The 26906-nt window shown below is 31.3% G+C and overlaps 2 protein-coding genes across 2 annotated transcripts; one reads left to right on the top strand and one right to left on the bottom strand.

Moving 5' to 3' along the window:
• The first annotated feature begins 18071 nt into the window (after positions 1-18071).
• Positions 18072-19927, top strand: LOC131652406 (protein DETOXIFICATION 56). Its single transcript, XM_058922254.1, has one exon. The coding sequence runs from the start codon at positions 18263-18265 to the stop codon at positions 19721-19723; it is 1461 nt and encodes a 486-aa protein (XP_058778237.1). The 5' UTR covers positions 18072-18262; the 3' UTR covers positions 19724-19927.
• A 78-nt stretch (positions 19928-20005) lies between these two features.
• Positions 20006-26105, bottom strand: LOC131652407 (ATP-dependent Clp protease ATP-binding subunit CLPT2, chloroplastic-like). Its single transcript, XM_058922255.1, has 5 exons — positions 25826-26105; positions 25705-25743; positions 25509-25618; positions 24090-24275; positions 20006-20302 (listed from the first exon to the last, which is right to left on the bottom strand). The coding sequence occupies exons 1-5, from the start codon at positions 26038-26040 to the stop codon at positions 20145-20147; spliced, it is 708 nt and encodes a 235-aa protein (XP_058778238.1). The 5' UTR covers positions 26041-26105; the 3' UTR covers positions 20006-20144.
• Positions 26106-26906: the final 801 nt, after the last annotated feature.

Genomic DNA, 26906 nt, shown 5'->3' with positions numbered 1-26906 from the left:
AACAAAATATTAGAAAGAGAACCTCGTGCCTCAAAGTATCTTTTGGAGTATATATTACAATTTCTTCATTATGCTATTGTCGAGTATATGCTTTTTTTTTATGTATCTGTTAAAGTCGCACTTCATAATATATCTAAATTCCCTAAATCCCACATCTTTCTAAGATTCCTTAAACATAATTTTGAAAGACGGTAATCAATCATTATGTGATATCTATATCCATAACTAATCAAAGATGTATAAAATTAATTTTAAAATATTGTTTTTTTACTAAGCTATTTTAATATTATACCATTGTAGTATTTTTTTTTTTAATTTATATATTGTGTTGATGGACAGTGTGTTGTAAGAATATAATCCTTTGGTGAAATTAGGCAGTGCTAGATGCTAGTAAAAAAGGAAGCTTTCCATGGTTGGAAGTTGGAACTTTATATCATCAAGTGAGTATAAGTATTACTTTCAGCCTAACTGGGAATCAACAGATGCAAACCAATCTTGATTCTCTTCAAAGTTTTCCTCACCTCCACGGCCAGCTGTAGGCTCTTACCTCATACCGCCTCTAAAATTATAAATTTAGGAAATTTCTTTATAGACCTCCCAACCTTCTAGTCTACCTGTGGTGAAAAACCCAAACTACCCCTGACTTCGGAAGTTCATTTCCGAAATGCAAGAAAAAGGTGTTTTCGGAGATGCATCTCCGAAAGCGTCTTTTTTTTTGAAAAAATTGTCTTATTTCGGAAGTTCATTTCCGAAAACAGCATTTCGGAAGTTCACTTCCGAAATACTGCGCGTTCTGCAGATTTATTAAAACACTCCCCCTCCCCCATTCATTTACCCTAACTCAAATAAAAAACAAGCAAAGGCGAAAATTTGTGCAAACAGAATTCCAAGGCTGCATCAAGGCTCCAATCACACTGCTAAACAACATTCAAAAGCCCTCTATCCTAACACTTTGTAAGTTTTGAAATTTTTAGATTCATTATTCAAATGCATGTTATTTAGGGTTTTAATTGCATAAATGATATATGGTTAGGTTGTTAGTAGTATTTAGGTTGTTTAGAAGCATTTTGATTTGGTTTGAAGTTTGGTTTAGGGGTCTGCTATGGAAGTTGCAGAAAACTCCATCGCAGGGGTGTTTCGGAAGTTCATTTCCGAAAACACCTACATCCCAGTTTTCGGAAATGAACTTCCGAAATGTATCAGAAGTTCAAATTTTTTTGTTTTTTATTTTGTCTCGCATATTAATCGATTTCAATTGTTTACAGGAACATGTCAGACAACCAACCAGCACGCATCAGACAGGGAAGGGAGACCAAGCCTGCGTCGGCTAGAGAGGGTAGGGAGTGTCCGTTTTAATTTGCAAGTACTTTATTTTTAACGCCTTTGTTTATTGTGCCTGTTTCTTTGAAGTTTGTGTGCATGCGTTCTGACTTCTTTGACGGCGTGTCGCTGGTTTCCAACGTCTTTGTTCTTTAATGACTTGTCTGTTTCCCAAGCGTTTTTGTCCCCTTTCTTCTTTTATAAAAGGAGGTCTCATGGACCTTTCTTTCTTCATTTTTACGCAGGAATTGGTGGCGCTAAGGGAAGAAAGGTTTCTTCAAAGAAGGAGGTGAAGGAGGTGAAGGAGAAGAAGAAGGTTTTGACTGGTTCTGCTTCTCGTCCCCTTGGGGTCCATTGCTCGGACGTGCAGGCTCAGTCTTCAGGCGTGATCAACGCTGATGGTTCTGAGACTGAGTGGGATGAGGATTGGTATAATTATCTTCATTCGGAGGAGTTCGCTCGTCGGGAAGAATAACGTGTTTTTGTTTTGTTTGATGTGTATTTTGTAACGCTCGTCGGGCAGAATAACGTGTCTTTGTTTTGTTTTGTTTTGATTTCGGATTGTATCTTTCGCACAGTGTTTTTGGATTGGATTTATCATCTTAGTATTTTCAGTTTATCTGTTGCTTATTTTTATTTGGCGTTTGCGTTAAAATGCGAGACAGTTTAAGAAAAAACATAAAAAAAAACACAGTTTCTGCATAATTCGGAAGTTCATTTCCGAATTCACCCCCATGAGGTGTTTTCGGAAGTTCATCTCCGAAGACACCCCCCATGAGGTGTTTTCGGAGATGCACTTCCGAATTGTGGAAATTTTTTTTTAAAAAAAAAAGCGCTTCGGAAGTTCATTTCCGAAGCAGGGGTATTTTGGGATTTTCGCTGGGGTGACCCCCATAGGGAAGTGGCTAAAGAAATTTTCAAAATTTATACTCTATAACGTTTTCCCCACATATGAATATGTTTGTTAAGTATTCTATGTTAGAGTTTTAAGTAGCATGAAATGTGAGAAGAATCATTGCTTACTAAGTCGTTTTCATTAGTTGGTTTGTGACCGGGCTTTTCAAAAAAACCATGAAAATTCTTGCAATAGTTGTAACAAATTCTTTGAAAATTCTTGTTTGTACTTTGAAAATTCTTGCAATAGTTAGTTAGAAAAGTTTGTAAATTTGTAACAAATTCTCTGTTATTCTCTCTATTCCAAAATAAATGTCGTATTTTAACAAATTATTTATTCTATCTCTTTTAGCTTTCATTGCAATTTTTATTTTCTTTCAATATTACCTTTCAATTAATATTACCTATATCACTCTCAACTTAATATTCTCTCACTTAGCATTTTTTATCATTAAAATAGACCAATAAATAATTAAGATAATATGGTAAAATTGTTATTCTCTCTTTCATTTATCATACTTTCTTAATATGTATAAAATGTTCAAATATGACACTTAATTTGAAACTGAGGGAGTAATATATAACGCATTTGTAACAAACTATGCAAAGTATAGAAAGTGACAATGCACTTCAATGAATGAGTGAAAGTTCAATGGCTACAAAATGTGCATCAGTAGCAACAATGCATGATTTTCAATATGGTATCAACCTTTAATCTTATTCTCCACTTCCAAAACTGAGTTTTGCTTCGAGAAAGTTTAAGAGAAGCTCATTTAAAAAGTTAGAGAAGCTCCAATGGCAAAACCTAAATCACCAATCTCTAATGAACATGTTCAATTATATCTGGTTTTCACGACATTCAATTCAAATTCATCCTCATGCAACTCATTTGGTCTAAAATTATCAATCAAATTATAAGACAACAACTGTGAAATCAACGGATTGAGGGTGTGATTATCATAGAAAATGCACAAATTTGTGGTTAATACATAGATTTCCTCCCAAATAAAGGGCGGAAGTTATTTGACCAAAGGATTTAGTCTGATCATATGAGTATGAAATCTGAATCCTTCAAGATCAATTGCTCTTTATCTAACTATTATCCACAATCTCTGGTTTGGTACTAGCTAGGTTCTTGCATAATCTCTAGTAGGAAGTCTGAGATTGTATAGCCAAATATTTCTATTGAGAGAAACTCAAGTTTCACATTGGTTCAAGATAGAGCCTACAAAGGGCTATATAGAGTGGCATCCATCACCTTGCAAATCGTTTATGTATGGATGATTTATGTCAAATTATAATTCTAATATGGCATCAAAACTTGTTTATTCGAGTCACCCACCATTTATATGTGCATCAAGCCCAATAGTGTTGGGGGTAAATGAGTGTATTGGAAAAATCAAGTCTCATATATCGATAATTCAGGCCATCCGTCATTTATATTCACGTACCAATCTAAAAAGTGTTGGGTTTAGCCTAACTGATCATCCATGCATAACCGACTTGTAAGGTGAGAGGATTCACTCTATATAAAGCTTGTTCAAGCTCTATCTCTAACCAATGTGAGACTTTAGATCTTTCCAATATACCCTCTCACATCAACACTCTATTGGCTTTGGTACATGGATATAAACGGCGGTGTATCATAGTCTGTTCAATAGGCTATAATACCATATTAGAATTAGAGTTTGACCTAACTCATCCTTACAAAACTAGATTGTAAGGTGAGAGATGTCACTCTACATAAATCCTTTTCAGCCTCTATCTTTATTCAATGTAAGGTTTGAGGGGTTCTCTCAATAATTTTAATGTGATGATGAAATCGGAAGTTCGTCAACTCCAATCTGAAGTAAAATTCACAAAAAGAACAATCACGCCCGGTTGAACTTGAATCTCAAGCTTAGTTCATTGACTCAGGTGTATCCCATCACTTAAAAGTTTATGATTCTTGATTACAAACCAAACATTCCTATATACGCTCCAATAAGGTATGTGTAGAAAATGGACGAGGTCTAACTATTGAGTTTGTAGGCTTATTTTATTTTCAATCCAAGTTTACACCTAGAAATGTCCTATCACTTAAGAACATATTCCATGTATCTTCTATCATCACACACCTTCTGTATGTATCAAAACCTACTAAGGATAATTATTTTTTCTTTGAGTTTCACTCTAAACTTGCTATATAAAATCTCATTTTTCTAAACAAATCCTTCTTGGAGGATTGCTTGATAACATTAGCCTATATTTGTTTCCAAATCTGGCTATGGAATCCTCAAGCTCAAACTGCAAGTTTTCTTTTTAGGTCATGTTTACATTCACGTTGCATGTTTAGAAAACTTTAGTGAATTATATATTGTAGTTTATAACTCTAGCAATGTTATTTTTATAAGGCATTATAGGTTAGGTCATGCTAATTTTAATATTGTTAAGAATGTTCATAATAATTATCAAATTCATGTTCCTAATGCAGTGCTCCCTAACCAATTAGGGTCTTTCCCCATTATCCCTTAAGTTGTGGATACAATTATTATATGTCATTTATAGATTCCTACACTAGGTATTCATGGATTTATCTACTAAAACAAGACTTTGATGCTCTTATGACATTAAAACCATTCCACTTCTTTGTTAAAACCCAATTTATACTAATATTAAAGTCATTCAAATAGACTTTGGGGTAGAGTTTAGACCATTTACTAGTCATCTAACATATTAGGGATCTCACATAGTCCGACTTATCCACACACCTCGCTTCAAAATAAGAATGTTCAGGGAAAGCACAAATGAATTATGGAAATGGTCTTAACTCTTCTAGCTCGTACATCAATTCCGCTTTCTTTTTAGGATCATTATTTTGCTCGTATGTCTACATCATTAACATACTTCACACATCTAGCCTAACCAAGTTACCTTTTCATTCCATGCTCTCTATAAGGCCATATGCAACTAAAAATCCCTAATAACATTTAGGAGTTGTTAGTTTCCTTCGTTGATGTCATACATTAAACATAAGCTATAACTCAGAAGCATTGAGTGTGTCTTCTTAGGAGTGTCACCCCAACATAAGGGATACAAATGTCTAAGCAAAGAGGGTATAGTTTATATTTCTTAGGTTTTAAAGTTCAATGAACTAGTTATTCCCTACAAAAAAGGATCCTTTGTTCATCCAATTCTTTCCAAAATAACAAAATTGAACCTGAGTTAATGAGTTTTCCTAATATCAATGTATGGGAAACTCAATACAATCACATAGGAAATATTGACTTGTCAATTCCTATTTGATCATTACCTTAAACACAATGCCTTCAACTTTTACATATTATGTCTCTTTATTTACTAGCTAGTAAACTAGTTCACTCATCTTGGAACAACCAATCAATGACCAATTCTACTAATGTTGGCTCATACGACATTAAGAAGTCCATGTCACCCTCCATACACAACTTTTTTTAGTTAATACCCAAAAAATCATCTCGTGATAACTATATCTAAAAAGGAATATCTAAACCTAAGGTTTACCTTGCGCATAGTGAGGCTAGTATTTTCAAACAAGCCTCGGCTCAGCCATAATGGGTAGAATCCATGAACTAAGAGTACAAAAATCTCATAAAAATGACACGAAGATTTTATCTTCATTACCTCCTCATGGATAAACAATAGGTTGCAAGTTTATTTTTTTGTTCAAGAAAATTTTAGATGGGATAAAATACAAATATAAAGTCGGGCTTGTAAAGGATACCACCAAAAAACAGGATTTGATTTCAATAAAACCTTCTCTATTGTTTTCAAGCCCACAACTATTAGAGTAAATCAAACTTGAGTTATAACATTCTAGATGGAAGTTTAGCATGTTGAAATAAACAATTCATTTTTTATTGGCTCTCTCCATGAGGAGGTACATATGCAACAACTCACCCCCCCCCCCCCTCGAATTCATCTATGCACATAAACCCTTTGTGTGTAAATTGAATAAAGCATTATATAGTCTAAATCATGCACCAAAAGTGTGGTATAAAAAACTTACTTAATCCCTCATACATTTTGGCTTCTCTCAAAGTAGGTTGATCACTCATCTTTATCTTTAGAAGTAAATGCATGACCATGTATGCCCTAGTTTATGTAGATGATATCTTAATAATTGGATCCTTCTATACTTTAGTTCACAATCTCATTGACAAACTAAATGCGAAATTTTCTCTGAAAAAATTGGGAAACTATAGTATTTTTTAGGTATTGAAGTCAGACCTCAAGCAAATGGGTCCTTAAACTTCACTCAATCCAAGTACATCAAAGACCTCACAGTAAGAGAAAACATGCCTAATGCTAATGCAGCTCATACTCCCATGCAAGTTATATGTAAATTTAGTAAACATGGATTTTATGTCTTCAATGATGCTCACTTATACAAGTATATTTTGGGAGCATTACAATATGCAACCCTCACAAGACATGATATTGCATTTAGTGTTAATAAAGTCTATCAGTTCATGGCATATTTTGTAACATCTCATTGGTCTATTGTAATAAGAATTATCGAGTATATTAATAGTACTTATACACATGTATTGAACCTAACTCCATAGGTTTATGACCAAAATTTCTCCCTTAGGTCCTAAAATAAATTTGGCCTAGTGATTCATATAATAGAAGATCTATAACTGGCACATGAATCTACTTTGGTACCAACCTTGAGTCTTAGAGTTGTAAGAAACAATAACTCGTAGGCATATTTAGTGTTGAAGCATAGTACAAAGCACTTGCACACACAACATCTGGATTACTTTGGCTTGAGTAACTACTAAGTGAGTTATCAATACCTTTTCTTCCTCCAACCACGCTCTATATAATTTAAGTGGTGTCCTATTGTCTCATAATTCTGCTGTATATGTTAGAACTAAACACTTTGAGTTGGACATACATTTTATTAAGGAGATAGTTGTAGCATACAAACAGGGCATCAAACATGTGCCAGCCTCTGCACATATTACAGACACTCTTTCAAATCCTTTAGGTACACTTGCTTTCACTGAACTAAGGAACAAGAAGGTTACATTACTATGAAATACATATCTTACCATGGTTGGGAGAAATATTATACTACAGACGGTGGTCTGTGGTAAGGTAGTGAGTGGTTGTATGTGCCCTCTTTACAACCATAGGCTGCAAGTCGTGTTAAAAAGACAGTAGTGTGTAACATACCACTATGGTTGTTTAAAAAAATTGTAGTAAAAGGTTGAGGTCTAGTGTTCTATTCCTAGCGTCTGCATTTTTTTCAAATTTCAACATATTTCATCATGGTTCTAGAATCCAATCGTAGTGAAAGACTTAGTGCACAACATATCACCATGGTCCTTGATTATAATTGTGATGATATGTTTATTGGAGTTTATTATAACTTATATGAATTGCTTATTTCACCAACTTCTCACTAAACATATAATCTTTCAATATGATTTAGAAAATTATTATATGAGATATGAAGTCATATTTAATGAACAAGTTACACTAATCAATGTTGTACAAGGTGTCTGCGGCCTATAATATGCATTTTTCTCTTTAACAGATAGATCTTGTTTTAATACTTGTAGTTTTTCAAATACCCCTTCCTTCACCTCTAGTTCATTTTGTAAAATATTATTTACTTTGTAAACAAAATTAATAGTGAAGGAATAGGTAGATGAATAACTACAAGCATCAAATCAAGTTTTAACAGTTAAAGAGAGAAATGCAAATAATGGGCTACAGAAAGCTCTTATAACATCGATAAATGTAATTTGTTTTCTAATATAACTTATGATAATTTTCTAATTCAATTCAAAATATTATATATTCTGTAAGGGGTTGGAAAAACACTCCACCCACATACGATATAATAAACTTGTCTTCTATGACATGTTGACTGAACGTAATGAAGCTGCGATTTATAAGGTATATCATTAAACAAACCTTAACAACATCACCATACATTAACGGCAACCTACAACATATATTAACAACAACATACAACATAATTAAACATGCAACATACAACTTTTATTAACAACAAAATATAAAATTTATCAACAACATACAACTTTTATCAACAATAACATATATAAGCAACATACAACATACACCTTAAAATCAACAACATACAATATATATCAATAAAAACAAAATTACCAACAACATACGTGATTCGTGAAGAGGAAGTGAAAGAAATGAGTTTCGTGTAATATTTTTCCTTAATCAATAAGAGATGAAGAAGATATGTTGCAGTTTTGTGAAGAAGTTGGCTACAGACTTTCATGAGGTAAAGGTTAAGGCGTAAGAGGGTGTTAGGGTTTGGTTTTGAGATGGACGATTGTGTTTTGTCCTGAATGAGTGAACTTTCGCTTAAATATATGTTATACTTTTCACCATGGTTGATATAAACGACCAAGATAATATGTATGTACATTTCACAATACACCGTGGTGAAAGTTATTTTAATTTGTAATATAAATATTTTAATTATAAGTGACACACCTATTTTATAATTAAAAAAATTGTTGGTCTTGGGATTCAAAATCTATATGCCTTAATATATCACTACAATTATTAATATGGACCGTAATGAAATATCTTTTAATAAAAGAAAAAAATTGTTAGGCACCTAAATAAGAACTCTTATTGCGGTTGGCTTAATGGCTGAGATAATAACATATTATGTTAGGTGTATTCTTTTATAGTGTTTCATCTTTGTTATTACCATGATATATCTTGCGAGAGAGAATATTAGAAGAAATAAAGCAGAATGCCACAAAAATAGAATCTACCAATCGTTTTTAAAGAATTATGTTATAGAATGGAGTGAAAGAAATAATTGTTTGTATTTTGAAAAGCCTCGTAAAAATTAGTTAAAAAAGTTTGTAACTGTGGAACAAATTCTCTATTAGGATATAATAACTCACGTATAATAAATTGTGCAAAGTGTGAAAGTGATAATGCACTTGAATGAATGGGTGAAAGTTCAATAACTATACAATGTGTATCACTAACAACAAATGTATGATTTATAATACCACCTCATAAAAAATCTCTACTATCAGAGATCAATGCATCAATAATATTATATATAAGGAGATAAGATAGTTTTATAAGATTGGGTTATCTTAACCACAATTTTAAATTTTTCAAGGGTTAAATAGTGTTCACCCCCTGCCAAAGTAGCGAAATTCGGTTTTCCCCCTTATTAAAAAAAATTTTAGCCTTCGCCCCTTAGAAAACAAGATTCTGTTTCCAGGAACCCCCTATCCCTTGTTTGGCTGACTGGGCGAAGGGAATCTTGCTGACTGGGCTTGGAATCTTGCTGACTGGGCGTGGTTTTGGAAAGCTTGCAAAATTACAAATAATCAAACTTGCAAAACCTGGGTTTCGAACCCAGGTCACTAAGGTTACAAACTTGCAAGCTTACCACCAAACAATGAATGCTTAGTTGTTTATAATTGCAAAGAAGTTCTATATAATAATACACCATTCTTTTTCAATAATATGTAAATTAAAAAAACTGAATATATTAATTAGTTTTTTAATTAACTTTTTCAATAATAGACCATTTATTTATTTATTAATATACTTTATTACTAATATATTAATATATGTTTATATATTACTTTATTAATGTTTATTAACATTTTAATGTTATATATATTTTAAATTTTTTAAATTTAACTGTTAATGTTATATATTAACATTTTAATGTTATATATATTTATAAATTTTTTATAAATATATGTTAATGTTATATATTAACATTTTAATGTTATATATATTTTATAAATTTTTTATAAATATATATATTAACGTAAATAAAAAATTTAAAAATAAAAATATATTAACGTAAATAAAAACGTAAATTTTACATATTTATATATATTTTAAATTTATTAAAAAATTTAAATATTTTTAATAAAAACGTTAATAAATATATATAGATTTAATAAAAAAATTATAAATTTTTAACATTTTATAAATATTAACTTTTTAACATTTTACAAATATTAATATTATTTTATAATAACTTAAAAAAGCTTTACAAATATTAATATTAATATATAGATAATGCAATAATTAAAAAAACTGAGCAAATTCCTAACAAATATTTAAAAAGTTAATTAAAAAACTAAATAAAATTATTTTAAAAAAACGTTAATTATAAAAATTATTAAAAAAGCATTTAAATAAAATTATTAAAAAAAACGTTGATATAAATTAAAAAACTGAATAAAAACGTTAATTTAAAAAATTTAAATAAAATTATTAAAAAAATGTTTATATAAATTATTAAATAATACATTTATATAATTATAAAAGAACGTTAATTAAAAAAAATTAAATAAAATTATTTTAAAAAAATATTTATATAAACTATTAAAACTGAATAAAAACGTTAATTAAAAACTTTTATTAAAAAAAAGTTAATAAAATAAAAACATTAATAAAATAAAAACATTAATACAATAAAAACATTAATAAAATAAAAACGTTAATAAAAAAACGTGAATATTTACTGAGCAATAAAAAAACGTGAATATTTACTGAGCAATAAAAAAACGTGAATAATTTTTTTAATAAAATAACTGAGCAATAAAGAAAACGTTAGTATTTACTTAAAATTTCTTTTTTAAATAGTTTACATAATTTATGTTTAATATAGAATTTCTTTGCAATAAAATTTCTGTTTTAAATAGCAATAAAGCAACGTTATAAATAACTAAGCATTCATGGTTTGGTGGTAAGTTTACAAGTTTGTAACCTTATTGACCTGGGTTCGAAACCCAGGTTTTACAAGTTTGATTATTTGTAATTTTGCAAATCTTGTTTTCTAAGGGGCGAAGGCTAAATTTTTTTTTAATAAGGGGGAAAACCGAATTTCGCTACTTTGGCAGGGGGGTGAACACTATTTAACCCATTTTTCAACTTTAGACATTATAATGTATGAAAAAGGGGATTCGCACACTTAGTAGTTATTTTAACAATATAATGTGATTAATTGCACTTAATTTTAACAATATTAATTTCATTAAAGTTAAGTAGTTAGATTAAATATATTTAAAGTTCCTCTAAAGTTAGTTATTTTTATTTTTCGTCTTTCTAAAAAAAAAAAATTAAAAAATTGCCCCTATTAAATTAGAAATTTTAACCTTTAATTTCTTCTGTAATTTACTGACGGTTTTTACAACTTAGAATATGAATTTGCAACAACTGAATTAGTGACGGTTTTAGTAGGGGATAAAAAATTAAAATTTCTAACTTTAAATTAATGATTCTTTAACTAAATTTTTTTAAAAAACCAAAAATAAAAATATCTAACTTTAAAAAAATTTTAAACATATTTAATCCTATTTATAAAATAGTCTCATGTTAAAACTCGTAAAACCGCGATATATGTTTGGTCGCTAGTGAACATGTCATAGACAAATCATTCTCTAAATAAATAAATCCTTCTCACAATAAATAAACTTATAGAAAATGTAACCTCATACTTCAATTTTTTTTAAAAAGTAAAGAATCCATAATTAAGTGACAAATAGGGATGGCAATGGGGGCCCGCGGATGCGGGTTTCATACTACCCAAACTCGAACCCGAAATGACCACCCAAACCCAAACCCAAGAACTATTCGGATAATAAAATAACACCCACACCCATACTCGTTGGGTTCGAGTTTTTTCACCCAAACCCGTACCCGCAACAAAATACATAAATATATTTTTCCTACAACTTTCCACAAATATATATATATATATATATATATATATATATATATATATATAAATATATATATATATATATATATATATAAATATATATATATATATATATATATATATAATATTATATAATATTATATAATATATATATATATATATATATATATATATATATATATATATATTTATATATATATATATATATATATATTTATATATATATATATATATATATATAATCGGGTGTGATTTCGGGTTTCGGGCGTGAGTTTCACACTACCCAAACCCGCACCCGAAATATCGGGTGGCACCCGAACCCAAACCCAGTCAACTCGGTTTTTCACCCGTTGACTCGGGTTCGGGTGCAGGCGGACCCCGCGGGTTTGGGTCTCTTTGCCATCCCTAGTGACAAAGTTCAATCTTCAGCATAGTTCTTTGAAACGCAAAAAATAAACTACAGTTGAGAGCTAATAAGCAAGTTGCACAACAAATTTAATTGATATTTTATCAAATAAATTTCAACTGTGAATAAAAAATAATTTTAAAAAAGTGTACTTCAAGAAGTAGCAGTGGCATCTCTTAGGTAGGAAGGAATAACATCATTAGTTCGGTTGAAGAAGAAACAGTAGTTGTTTATAGTATCTTAGGGAATGTTTTGTTATATTTAAATCAAGTGGCATCTAAGTATCTATATTAGATGGTGAAGGATTCTTCACTTTTAATACTACTTAGAATTTGTGCCTTTGGGTTTATCTCAAGAATGACTATAAATAATTTGTTTAGATTATAGATAGATTTACTCATTAAAAAGAGATTAGGTTCCTTCATTGTTTGATTGGGAGAAAGAGGTTCCTGGTGAGGATTTTTTAATTATATCAACCACTTTATCATTGAGTAATAGAAATACACTTGTCCTTGAGGTGTGAATATAATGGTAAAAGTTTGATTTTATAATCTTAAAATTGGAGTTTGAATTTTTAATTTGACATTCCTAAATTGATTGTTAATATATATAATATTTTAAATTTTATAATTTTTTTCTTTTTTAGAATTTAATTGAAATGTGTTGTATCTTTTTTTTAAAAGCACTTTGCCACCTGAGTTCATAAAATCAATATCGTCTATGTTATCTTTATATCCAAAAATAAAATTATAATCTCTTTTATGAGTAAAAAATATATATTTATATCGACCATTTTGTTCTCTAAAGTCTTTAGTGGTTGAAGTTGATACTATCTTCAAGTACATTAAATCATTTTTTAAAGGGATTTTATGTGGTAGAGATGGTTTGTGAGCACAACATTCATTAGACGCATTGTGTGGGGAATGTTTTATTATGTCTGGAGATCTTTTATATGCAATTACTCTAGTTAACATATGGATGGTAGGGAGATGTCCGATGAGTTTGGCTGAGTTGATTATCACCGCACCCTTGACGTCGTTATTAAAGCCTGAGGGTGGGATACGATCAATTGTTGTGGGTTCTATTTGGAGGTGACTGGTATCCAAGGTTGCAATGAAATGAGTCAGTAAGGATGTTGCATGATATCTCAGTAAGGATGTTGCAACAAAGTGTTGAGTAAGCGACGTGGAGATGACTTTTTGACTATGCTCGTAGTAAATTTGACGAATGCTTTCAAGTTTATAGATCGACCAGTCATACTGCAAAAGGTGGGGGTGAGATTCTCATAAATTTTCTTGTGGGTTGAGTTTATCTATTGCTAAATATCAATTTTATAGTTTAGGGATGGACATATTATGTCAACCACTGGAGTGCAGCACGATGACCTGTTAGGGTCGCTCCTTTTTGCCACTGTGTTACACTCATTTATTCATCATATCAATGACAAACGTAAACTTTTTTTCATGTCTGGTATCTTAATGATGGGACCATCATAAATGATTTAGAGGATGTGGCTAAATCCTTTGACATTAATTGGGAGACCGGTCCAGGATCAGGTCTCAGATTGAATACTCATAAAACTGTAATCTTTTGACCTTCGTGTGATGGTAGGCCGATGTTAAGGGTGGAGTTTCTTGAAGGGGTTGTTAGTCGAGATGAAGATTTTATCGAGGGGTTATCCATGAATAAAGCAGTTAGGGTTGTTGAGTTAATTCATCTTTTACCACAACTAAGGAATCCTCAAAGTGAGTTTGTTATACATTTTCTCAAATGGTATTCGCAAAAATATTTTTTGTCCTTAGAACAGGTAAACCTAATCATTTCGAGAAAACACTTATTTATTTAGACAAAGAGTTACGAAGGACGGTTGAAGACGTCGTGGTTGGTTGAGGTCTTTTCTTCAAAGATCTTTCATGTATAGTGGCTTATTTACGTATTACAGTGAGAGGATTAGGTTTGTACTCGACAGTTTAGGCTTCTTCGTACACATTTGTGCCTTATAGGGCTCAATCTTGAATTTACATGATCATATATTGATATACAATGAAATATATATGGTATAGACCTTAATTTCGACAGAACTTTAGATGATTTTTGTGACATCTAAATGTATCTCTTTCAGATGATGAAGGATTCTTCACTTTTAATTCTTAGAATTTGTCCCTTTAAGTTTATCACAAAAACTACTATAATAATTTGCATAGACTATAGAATAGATTTACTCATTTAGTAATAGAAATACACTTGTCTATGAGGTGTGAATATAATGGTAAAAGTTTGACTTTATAATCTTATAATTGAAGTTTGAATTTTAAATTCGACATTCGTAAATTTATTATTAATATTGTTATATATATATATATATATATATATATATATATATATATATCAAATTTAATAGAAATGTGTTATATCTTTTTTTTAAAGCACTTTTCCATTCGAGCTCATAAAATTAATATATTATCTATTATTCTTAAACCAAAAAATAAAATTATAATCTCTTTTATGACTCAAAAATATATCTTCACTTGACTACGATATTCTCGAAAGCTTCAAGTAGTTCAAGTTGATAGTATCTTCATGTATATTAAATTATTTCTTAAAGAGATTTTATATAGTACATATGGCTTGCAAGAGTCCTTTTGGTAATAGTGTTCAGGATATGGATGTGAAGTTTGACATGACCACAAGACAGAAAGCAACCTTTGATTGTTTGCAAGTATCACATGCTCAAAGTTTTCTCCTTGCTATATCTATTGTTGGTCTAGGCTAACATATGTCTCTTGTAGAGTATTGTACCATCCTTAAATACCGAATTATGACTCCCTTATTTCATGTTAATTAGGTTTGCCTTGTTTTATCAAGGTGTGATTGGATACATTTAGGAAATACGACATTCATTGTAAGAAGTTTCCAAGATTCAAATACCGACATGATTTTATTCGAGATGTCTTATTTGATATATTTCGGCATGTCGGGATATTTATCAAGAAAGAGACGCCTATGAATTTCTTGACTAACCCACAAGAGGGGAGATCGACACTTAGGTCAACAAATGTTTTGTTGTACAAGTGGATAGGAGGGAAACATGCACGTGTACGACTAGGATTTCTCCATTGGTGAGAATGTGAACCGCAAGTTTTGCTATGGGACATGAAGCTCTCAAAATCGCTTCAAATAAAGAAGCCAGGCATGAGAAAGTGTGTCGTGACAGTTAGCATGCTTTTATACTATGTGTCTTTGATACTTTTAGTTTTCTAGTATCAGAAGCAATTGATCTTATATAGAGAGTGCAAAGACTCATACATAACAATGTGATGTATCCTAAGACAATAAATATTATTTTTAAGTAAAAAATGTATCATCGTTTTTAAGAAAACTAATTCACTATAAAACACGTCATATTATATCTCAATATAAGATTTTATAAAAACAACATATTATAAATTAAATATAAGTTGAATATCTGTTATACTGAAAACAATATATAAGAAAATAAATTATAAATTCAATATTATACAATACTATCTTTATTATTAAATATAATATTTAGGAACTAAATAAATTTAAAAAGTTAATATTAATATTCTGTTATTGTTTTTATAAGTTTTCTTTAAAAAAATAGATTTAATTTATGTTTTTATGATAATATTTATTGTTTCAAAAAATGAATAAAAATAAATAAGAATATGTTAGTGAATAAATAATTAATGTTGTTAAAAATTCCAAAAACAATCTTATATAAAGGATAAAAAATTCCAAAAGCAATCTTATATAAGGGATAAAAAAATTCAATAGTTCATGTGAAAAGCTCAAGGTTGATTTTAGTGAAAATATAGTGGGAAAACTCTTTAGGACTGTAGTAGGCCAAGTGGTTAGGTTGAACTAGTATTATTCTCTGGTGTGATATTTTCTTTCATCATCTCTTTATTTTCTATTATTTATTTATGGTTAAATATGTTTTTTATCCGTATAAAATATTAAATTTTATTTTTGGTCCCTATAAAAAAAGTGGCATATTTTGGTCCCTACAAATTATTATGCACATAGTTTTAGTCCCTACATTTAAACCAGTGTGTATTTTGGAATGATTAATTTTCAGACATGTTTAGAACGTTTTAAAAAGTTCCTTGAAAAAAAAGGGAACTCAAAATTTAATTTCTAAGTCGAGATCTTCATTACTTTTATCATTATCTTTTGTAATTTAAAAAATTCATATTTAATTTTTCTCATTTTAAAAAATTATAAAGTTTGGTAAATAAATATTTTACATTATTTTAAACATGTATGAAAAAAATTATTCAAAAATTTAAAAATTAAAGGATAATTAAACAATTTTTAAAATTTTAGAAAATAGCATGGACTACAACTGCATGTATAAAAAATTTGTAAGGACTAAAATGTCATTTTTTTAATAGGAATAAAAATAAAATTTAAGATATTTATAAGGACCAGAAATATATTTAATCCATTTATTTATCAATTTGCCTTTTTCTTTCTTCTATTCTTCTCCGGTCTTGTCTCTATTTTCTAACATAAACGAATTTAAATCAAAACATTTTTATAAATTAATTTTTTAAAATTATAATATCACAATTCATCCCTTTCATGTTGTGCTTAGAGTCACTTAGTCAACAGTTTTTGGTATAAATTTTAAAATTTTCAAAATCCAAAATCAATTTCAATTTTGAATTATAAAATTTACAAAAATCAAAGTAAGTTTCAAAAATAAAAATAAATTGTAATCATAAATATTCTTAATGCTAAAGATTCATACTTTCAAATTTACAAAATAGTTAAAATATTATAATTAAAATATTATAATATAGTGTATTTTCTTTTAAGTCGAATTTTGTCACCCGTTACGATTTTTTCTGTCTAGAGGGATTTGGCTTTGTAGTTGCTTATAGAGGACACCTCTTTATACCCTAAAAATATATTAGTGGATTAATGAGTGGTTATTTTAGTAAAAGTGGTTAAAAACGGTGATTCTTGAAAAACATTTGTAGGAGTGGTGATTGATGGTGGTCAAAGCGGTGGTTGTGATGGTCAATGGTGTGATCGTGGATGGTCATAGTGGTGTTGGTCAGAATAGTGGTTGTCAGTAATTAAAGTATTTGTCAAAGTAGTAATAAGGGGTGATGATCAGTGGTGGTTAGAGTGACAATAGATGGTTTGAGTGACGTTTCTAAAGATAGTTGATGGATATATTGGTGAAGGAAAATAGATGGAGTGGTGGTCGACGATGGTTGTTGAATTTGGTCATAGTGGTGATCGGTGATAATGAAAGTAGTGGTAGGATTGTAGTAGGTTGTATTAAGTGGTATTGTCAATAGCAATACCAGAGTATGTGTTATCGATGGTCATAATGGTAGTTAATAGTGGTCATAATGATAATTGGTAATGTCTTAGTAAAAACAAATTATAAATTGAAAACTTATATTTTTGGTTTTTATTTTTAGTAAAAAAAAATGTCATTATAATTAAATATATTTTAATTTTAAAATTAATTTTCTTGACAAAAAAAAACTCACAACCAATAATCCTTAGTATTACAAATTTTTAGATTAAAAACTAATTTTTGTTAAAATAAATTATTAAATATAATATAAAAAAAAGAAATTTAAATACTTAATTAAAATTTAAGTAATTGCTTTTTAAATCCTTTACTCAACTCATGGCTCTTGCAATAACCGAAGTGCGTAGTTACTATCATCACTCTCTCTTGCATATCCCATCAGTCATCACGCATTATAAATCTTTAACCAACAATCTTTTCTTCTATTGGCAGCATAAAAAGCCTGCTTCTCTGCTTCCTTAAAAAACTAAAACTCCTTAAACATCACCAAACTCCTGCAATCTCAACCATTCTCACCAATACATAGTACTCTACAAACACTTCAACAAAAATGTCACCAACATGTAAAAGCCTTAGCTCAAACCTTAAAACAAACATGCTATCAGAGGAGCTAAGAGTTCAAGGAAGATTGGCCTTTCCAATGGTGTTGATGAATTTAGCTTGGTTTGCCAAAACAGCTATCACAACAGCATTTTTGGGTCGACTCGGTGAGCTTAGCTTGGCGGGCGGTGCACTTGGGTTCACTTTCGCGAATGTTACGGGCTTCTCGGTCTTGAATGGTTTATCTGGTGCCATGGAGCCTATTTGTGGACAGGCTCATGGTGCTAAAAACGTGAGACTCCTTCATAAGACTCTTCTCATGACAATTATGTTGTTGCTATTGGTAACAATTCCTGTTACTTTTATGTGGCTTCATATTGACAAAATTTTGATTCATTTTGGACAACAAAAAGAGATATCGACTGTGGCTGGAACTTTTGTTTATTATCTCGTACCTGATTTGTTTGTTATGTCATTCTTGTGTCCCTTAAAAGCTTATTTGAGTTCTCAGAGTATCACTCTTCCTACCATGTTTAGTTCTGGTGTAGCACTTGCTTTTCATGTTCCTGTTAACATCTTACTCTCGAAAACCATGGGTTTAAAAGGGGTTTCCATGGCTGTTTGGATAACTGATCTTATTGTTGTGATTCTTCTGGCCATTTATGTTGTGATTCTGGAGAATCGAATGGATACCACGTGGAAAGAAGGAGGATGGTGGGATCAGAGTGTTATGGATTGGATTAGGCTGATCAAGCTTTGTGGATCTTGTTGTCTTAACACATGTATGGAGTGGTGGTGCTATGAGATTCTTGTTTTGCTTACTGGCCACCTCGCAAACGCTAAGCAAGCGTTGGGAGTTTTAACCATTGTGTTAAACTTCGACTATTTGCTTTTCTCGGTGATGCTGTCATTGGCCACTTGTGTTTCAACCCGTGTCTCGAACGAGCTTGGCGCGAATGAAGCTGACCGTGCTTACCGGTCTGCGCGTGTGTCTCTAGGAATAGGTTTTATCGCGGGATGTACTGGAAGCTTGGTGATGGTGGCTGCAAGGGGAGTTTGGGGACAAGTTTTCAGCCATGATAGAGGGATTATTAAAGGAGTGAAGAAGACAATGTTGTTGATGGCACTAGTGGAATTATTTAATTTTCCATTGGCAGTTTGTGGAGGCATAGTTCGAGGGACAGCTCGACCTTGGTTGGGTATGTATGCAAGTCTAGGGGGGTTTTATTTCTTGGCTCTGCCCCTTGGTGTTGTTTTTGCCTTCAAGCTTCGTCTTGGCCTTGTTGGACTCTTCTTTGGACTTCTTACTGGTATTGTAGCTTGCTTGTCGCTTTTGTTAGTTTTTATTGCTAGGATAAAGTGGGTGGAAGAAGCTGCCAAGGCACAAATATTAACAAGTTCCGGTGTCAAAGAAGTTCCTTATAATGTGGCGGAAATACAAATTGGGCGTCATGAAAATGATAAAGTGTAAAATATTAGTTCAAAATTATCTATGTATTATGCGTGTGATCAAACACTTGGCAAGGACGAATAAGACACGTCTCAACCATGCATAACAAAAATAGATCAGATTTTGCAACGGTTCAATTGCTTGTAAAACCCATTTCTAGAAAATATCGCTAAAAGATAACAATGGTCATTCCAACCCATATGGGTTCTTAGCCATTTTAGATCACTACCTAATATTTTTTGCTTTGGCCAAATTAGTTGTTTCTTCTATTTTTCCTTTTTTTTTTTTGGGTTTGAGAGGGCCTGAAGGGGAAAGGGTCATTTTACATATGAAAATACGACTTCTGCAATAGGTGGAACAACCTGTTGATCTATTGTACAACAATTGCATCAATTATCACTAATAGCACAAAAAAACTTGCTAAATCATCATTAAGAAACCATTATTCATCATTAACAACAGCTTTAGAAATAGAGGACTCTAGCTCTTTAGCTTTTTTGTCATCAAAACCAAGGTTGGATAGTATCTTGTGACCCGGGGAATCCACTTCAGACCAAATGCCAAGAATTATGTGTGTTGTGGTTACTTCCCCGCCATCATCTGCATATCAAATATGAAATTAGATTTTTTTTAAAAACATACTAGTAAAACTAAAACATGTGAGAAGAAGTGTCAATTTTAGAAGAAAAACAGATGATAATGCAAGACACTCCTCCATTCACCATTCGAGTGCATGACAAGAAAATACTCCCTCTCTATCAAATTATAAGCAAAAGTTGCCTAATTTTTTTTTCTATTTTTTGACATTATACCCAACATGCCCTTTATTTTATTTTATTTGTTAAATATTTAATTTAACTTTTATTTTCAATAAACTAATTTATTATTGAAACAAGTTTAGTAGTGTAGTTACATTTTTAATAGTAGCTTTTTATTCGTATAACAAATTATATATATTTAATGTTATACTCATTAAGCGTAGTAGCAAACAACGTTTTTTATTTTCTTTAGGAGTGGAGGGTGGTATGGAACACAGTTTTTTTTACTAAAACAACTAATGTTACATTAATATTAATGCCACTTTTTTATAATAAAAAATATGAGGCTTATTTTGGGCAAACTAAATAACTTTTTGATTGAATTTGACCAAAAAAATAATGTAAATTATATTTTCAAAACCCTAAACCACATTTTAGTCTATCTATTTTCAAAAAATTATATTTGGATCCTCCATTTTAAAAAAATGTGAAAGTTGAGGAAAAAAACAGATTTTTAAAATAAGAGGACAAAACTTTATTTTTTAAATAGAATATATAAACTAGCCTGGCTATAGTGATAAGGAACTTTTGTTGGATTATTAACATAATTCGATCCATTGGGCTAATAATATGTTAGGCACATTTGTTAGTCTTAGTGGTATAGTCTAAAGAAAATTCTAGAGAAATGTAGAAGTAGATTAGTAGAGTCAAAATAATAAATGTAAGTAGTAGAAAGAAGTGTAGAAGTCTCTCTTTAAAGTGTCTAGAATACTCTATGGGTGTATGTAAAAATTTTCCTTATAGCCTATAAATAGAGGAAAGCCTATCATTTGTAAACCAAGCAAGTAGAAGCAAGAAAACAAGCTTGTAAAACATCCTCTCAATAGAAATTCTCATTCTCTCAAATATTTCTTCCTCTAATTCCTCACAAAATCTCAATATAACATTTTCTGTTTCCAACAAAGTGGCATCAGAGTGATTTTGATAAGAACTCTCTCTATGGTTATGACTAACAATGGAGCAACATCCTTCCAAGTTCCACTTCTCAAAGAAAGTACTTATGATAATTGGTGTATCAAAATGAAGGCTCTTCTTGGAGCACACAATATTTGGGAGGTTGTTGAAAAAGGTTATAATGAATCACAAGATGAGGATTCCTTAACTGAAAAACAAAAGGATATTTTGAAGGATTCAAGAAAGAGAGACAAAAAAGCACTTTTCCTCATATACCAAGCTTTGGATGAAGATGAGTTTGAGAAAATCTCAAGTGCATCGTCTGCTAAAGAGGCGTGGGAGAAGCTCCAAACATCTTGCAAAGGTGAAGACAAAGTAAAGAGGGGGTATCTCCAAACTCTAAGAGGTGAGTTTGATTTCTTGCATATGAAAGACTTAGAGTCGATTTCCGAATATTTTTCAAGAGTTATCACTATTTCAAATCAATTAAAAAGAAATGGTGAAAAGTTAGAAGATGTGAGAATTATGGAGAAAATACTCCGCTCATTAGATTCTAGATTTGAGTATATTGTTATGACAATCGAATTAACAAAAGATTTAGAGACTATGACAATAGAGCAACTACAAAGATCACTATTAGTTTATGAGAAGAAACACAAGAAAGAGATCACGGAAAAAATATTCAAGACGCAACTAAAGGAGAATGAAGAAACTCAAAGAAATGAGAGATGCCAACAGAGTCGATGTAAAGGTCGAGGACGAGGTCGCGGTCAAGGACATTTTGGACGTGGTAACTATAGACGAGTTTCAAATTTCACTAGCGACAGTTATGAGAGAGGAGAAACCTCAACAAGAGGACGTGGAAGAGGATACATAAACACAAGGAATCATAAATCTCAAAGTCAATGCTACAATTGTCAGAAGTTTGGCAATTTTGCTTCAGAAAGAGCATAAGAATACGGGCGTGAAGAAAATGTGCAAGTCAAGGAAGAGAGTCAAGAAAAAAGTCAAAAGATACGTGACAAGAATAGCCAAAAAAGACTATAGTAAAAACGCTAAGATTGACTATAATAATACGTGCAGTGTTCCTTTTTAAAAGGAGTCGTCAAGTAAGAAGGGTAAACCTAGCAACTATTGAGAAACAAGGTGAATAATACAAAGACAAGGAGATCAAGATAAGGAAGACACTTTATGGGAAAATCAAGTTTAAGAGGGGGGTGTTGAATTATAAACATGTGAAAACGAAAAGAAAAAAAAATCTTATTGATATAGAATAGAACCAAAGGGTATGTTTGGAAAACACCATAAGCTAGCTTAAAACTTATAAGTTCAAATGATTAAGAAAAACTTGTTTGATAACTGCCACTTTCTCACAAGCTTATAGCTTATTTTTATTATCTTATAGCATTTTTCGATAAGCTATTTCAAGTAGCTTATATAGCTTAAAAATCATCACTCACCATTTCTTTTACAATTTAATCTTTGTTATCTTAATTGAGAAACATTAAATATTACTGAAACATATATTTTATATGTCATCATATTTGTAAGCTACTCCCAACAACGAATTTGACCGAATACTACAAATCAGTTATTTTCTATCCACTATTTATAGGATAACTCATACTAGTTTATAAGCCCTTATGATCAAAATAGACCTGTTTGATAACTATTTTTTATCACCAAAATAGACCTGTTTGATAACTATTTTTTACGAGCTTAAAGCAGTTTTTCACTAGCTTAAAGCATATTTATATAAGTTACTTCAAGTAGCATTTGGGCTTCCAGTTTACCATTTTTTTAATCAATTTTACCGTTATTATCATAACTAAAAAAGTGTTAACTAAATATACCCTTCTATTTATCTCATTTTTATTAATTAATTCAACATTTAATTTTACCAAACACTACAAAGTTAATTTGTTAACATATAAATAATTTACTATCCGATGTAAGCTTAGTCGCTATAAGCTATCCAGTATTCTTTACCAAACAGAGACTAATTCATTACAATCTCAATTAGAATTAAATTCATAAACTAATTAAAACATCATCAACCTGAATGCAAGAACATTTTTTAATATTTTCGTGACATGAAAAGCTTCAGGATCAAAACACGAGACATCATTAGCACACATGATTAACACAGATACTCATTAGCCACAAATTGTATAATATATTATATCTAAATCGGGTAACTAGAATCATGATTAATAAAAGCCGTTGTCCCAGGGGTTTAATAAAAATGTAACTCCCATTCTCAACTTCAACCATATTTAATTTGGCGGGATCACATCCGAAAACATAAAATCCCATTCAATTATTTTACTCACCTATGAATTTTCATGTCCGATTTGTTAGTAATTGTTAAAAAACAATATCTTCTTGGCATAAGCTAGAAAATTAAAGTTTCAATGCCAAGATCCTACAATTTTTGGGTTCAATTTATTCTAACCATAGCATCGTTCCATAAAAGACAAGTGGAAAAATGGGTCAAATATTGAGTTTACATGCAACTAAAGAAATTGGACAGAGTAAGACAGTCATAGCAAACTATCAACGAGAATTCAAGGTATAAATCCACAATGCCATATAGGTTTTGTAAGTAAGCAGCATTTCACGTTTCCACAATTAGTGACAAACAATAGGAAATGAGAAAAATGGCACGAACGAACCTGATTTTAATTTTTTATCAACAGCCCAATCAAGGGCCTTCTGAGCATCTTCAGTCATTGGAGGACGCTCGGGGACGGGGGGTACTGAAAATATTTCATTTTTTCCAACCACTTTAACAATTTCATCTCGCACCTTGAAAATTGTAATTCCGTTGGCTCGCAAAAACTTGTTAGCCAGATTAGTACCTAGAACCCCAAAGATAGATCAGGCTCAATGTACAAATTTAAATATCCAAAGCTTTCATTGTAAAGAACTTACGTAAGAATAAATACACGGGGGATATGAATAATTAAAGTATAAAACTTAGATACAGTGTCATTGACTCATTGGTACTGTTGGTACTGTTCCCAATAAAACACATACAGTTGGACTCAATTTTTCCAACTCTGAAATTTCAAAGGCAGGGAAACAGCAAATCATTCACCACCATAATAACCACTGAAATGTCACACCCACCTCCAAGGCACTACATTCCTTTGTTCCGTGCACAACATGTGACCATACCCCCACAAATGGCCACTATCTAAGACTCTCAGCCACAAAGACCCACCGCAAACCACTGAATCCTCCCTTTTGCCACAGGGTGTTGCTATTTAGGGATTAAATGGTTTGTAGATCATTCTTTTAATTTGTTTTGTTTTCGCATCATAGTTGCACTTGCAATATTAGTTATAGCATGATGAGGAAAACATGCAAGGAATACATGACATGCATAATATAAGGCTTGGCCATGATAGTTGGTGATGGTTTGGTTATGTGTCCCTAGTCTGCATCGAGAGAATGAAGACAACAGTTTTGTGGGAGTTTTAATTTTTCAAAGAAACCGACACGCGTGATTGTTTTACTGTGGGAACAGTACCAACAGAATTAGTGGTTCTGTACCTAAGTTTTTCCCCTAATTAAAAGCCTCCGAAACATAATAATGGCAAAACTTTGTGTCTCAAAATAACTTCAGAAAAAAATACTAAAACTTTTATATTCATGAAACTTTCAAAAAAAAATCCAGTGAAAATTGAATTCTTTGTGGCCATTAATTAGTTGTTAGGAGAGGGAATCAACTCCTTACACAAGCCAAGTATTATCCTAAAGATCAAGTGTAAATGAGAAATGAGCATATTATTCGCATAAGATTAAATGACTAAACTTTGATGAATCTATAAATTACTGAATTTATGAATCAAGAGAATTATGCAAATGAAAATTTGAATTTATGAAGCAAATGACAGAAATTCATCTATGGTTATCAATAAATCTAGCTTCTAGAACATGGAAACATGAAAAACAAAATTAAAATCTGTAATAACACCAAGAAGTTCCCCAACTGCAGTGAACTAAGTTCCCATCAAAACAAAATTAACAAACTCCAATAAAGCTTCCAATTCAAAAGAAATCCGAAAAATTGCAACCAAATGACTTACCCTCAACAAGAACCCCCAAAATAAGAGCTTCAGTGCCGGTATTAGTAAACCTGAGTTTCCTCGCCTCCACTTCAGCCATTGAAATCGACTTTATAGCCTTGGAAGACCATCTTGCTTTCAACAAACACAATAAGAAATCAACAATCTACAAAATTGAATGAATAAGAAAAAGGAATTGAAGTCACGCAATACTCACTTTGGAGTTTCCTGGCCTGGAGAAACACGCTCTGGATTTCTGAAAATGCGAAACCACAGTTAATTATTAGAAACCTGAAATGGAACAAACATGCATCGAATTTGGGAATGGAGAAGCTTACGAGGTGGGGAGGCTGAAGGAAACGGTGGCGGCGACGGGGCGGCGGTGGGAAATGGACACGGGAGGTTTTGCACTGAGAATGCACGGTTGAACCCTAATTTTGGTTCCTAGCCATGAATTGTTGGGGTTTGTTAGCTTCAAATTGTGAAGCAAACGGAAGGAAGGGTTTGAACGTGATACCAAGGTTGAGGTGCAATGGAAGTGCGGAGCAGCCATTTTTCCGACGAAAATGCGAGACTTCCGATGGAATGGGATAGGATGGTTTATGCAAATTGCATACGGCGTCGTATTACTGATGGGCTTTGAGAGGTTTCATAGGGAATTGGGCTTAGAGCTCTCGAAAATTTTAGACAAAATCTCTTTACACGCTGTGACTATGGGGCGCACCTCTGAAAACATCAAAATACCATTTAGTTTATTTGAAGATACATTTCTGAACGCACTAAATACTATTTTTTGGTTAAATTTAATTTGGAAATGCATCTCTGAATAAAATCCAAAGTAAATTCGCAGATACATCTTCGAAGATATCTTTTTCATTTAGAAGAATTTTTGTAACCACTCAGAGATATTTTCGGAGATATATCTCCAAAAGGATCGAGAGGATACTTGAATTTTTGACCACCTTGCATGATAATCTTCCTCACACTTCAAACTCCTCCATAACCAAAAAAAATCTTTAAAAAAAATTTCATTATCAATCAACTTTTCAATTCCAAACCAAATTTCTTACATTTTATCACATCAAAGAAAGCAAAATAAGTTGCAATTTAAGGTAAACTCTCTCATTTCATCCCTCATTGCTTGCATTAATCTTGAGTTTGAGCTAAAAAAATGTTCGCCTTGTCCAGATATACATATCCGAACTCACCTACAATATTTCAGATATGTATATCTGAATTCTGAGTGGTTTTTAAGCCTTCTCTTGTTTTGGTTCTTAATAGATATGGTTCACTCAAATATGTTTCTCAAAGTTATTTTAAGTAACGATGTAAAAAATGATGTAATGAAGGATATTGTTAAACTAGAACTGAAGCATGGTGTTAAATTGGAAGAAGTGGAGGATGATGTTAAATTGATTG

This window comes from Vicia villosa, linkage group LG2 (assembly GCF_029867415.1).
Source record: "Vicia villosa cultivar HV-30 ecotype Madison, WI linkage group LG2, Vvil1.0, whole genome shotgun sequence".
Taxonomy (NCBI): domain Eukaryota; kingdom Viridiplantae; phylum Streptophyta; class Magnoliopsida; order Fabales; family Fabaceae; genus Vicia; species Vicia villosa.
This window is presented reverse-complemented; position numbering and strand designations above follow the sequence as displayed.

Coding starts and splice junctions, on each gene's coding strand:
- LOC131652406 (XM_058922254.1), top strand. CDS start 18,263: ATGTCACCAACATGTAAAAGCCTTAGCTCAAACCTTAAAACAAACATG.
- LOC131652407 (XM_058922255.1), bottom strand. CDS start 26,040: ATGGCTGCTCCGCACTTCCATTGCACCTCAACCTTGGTATCACGTTCA. Junction 25,619..25,704: donor CCAGGCCAGGAAACTCCAAA/GTGAGTATTGCG, acceptor GTTGAAAGCAAG/ATGGTCTTCCAAGGCTATAA. Junction 24,276..25,508: donor TTTGGGGGTTCTTGTTGAGG/GTAAGTCATTTG, acceptor TTGGGGTTCTAG/GTACTAATCTGGCTAACAAG.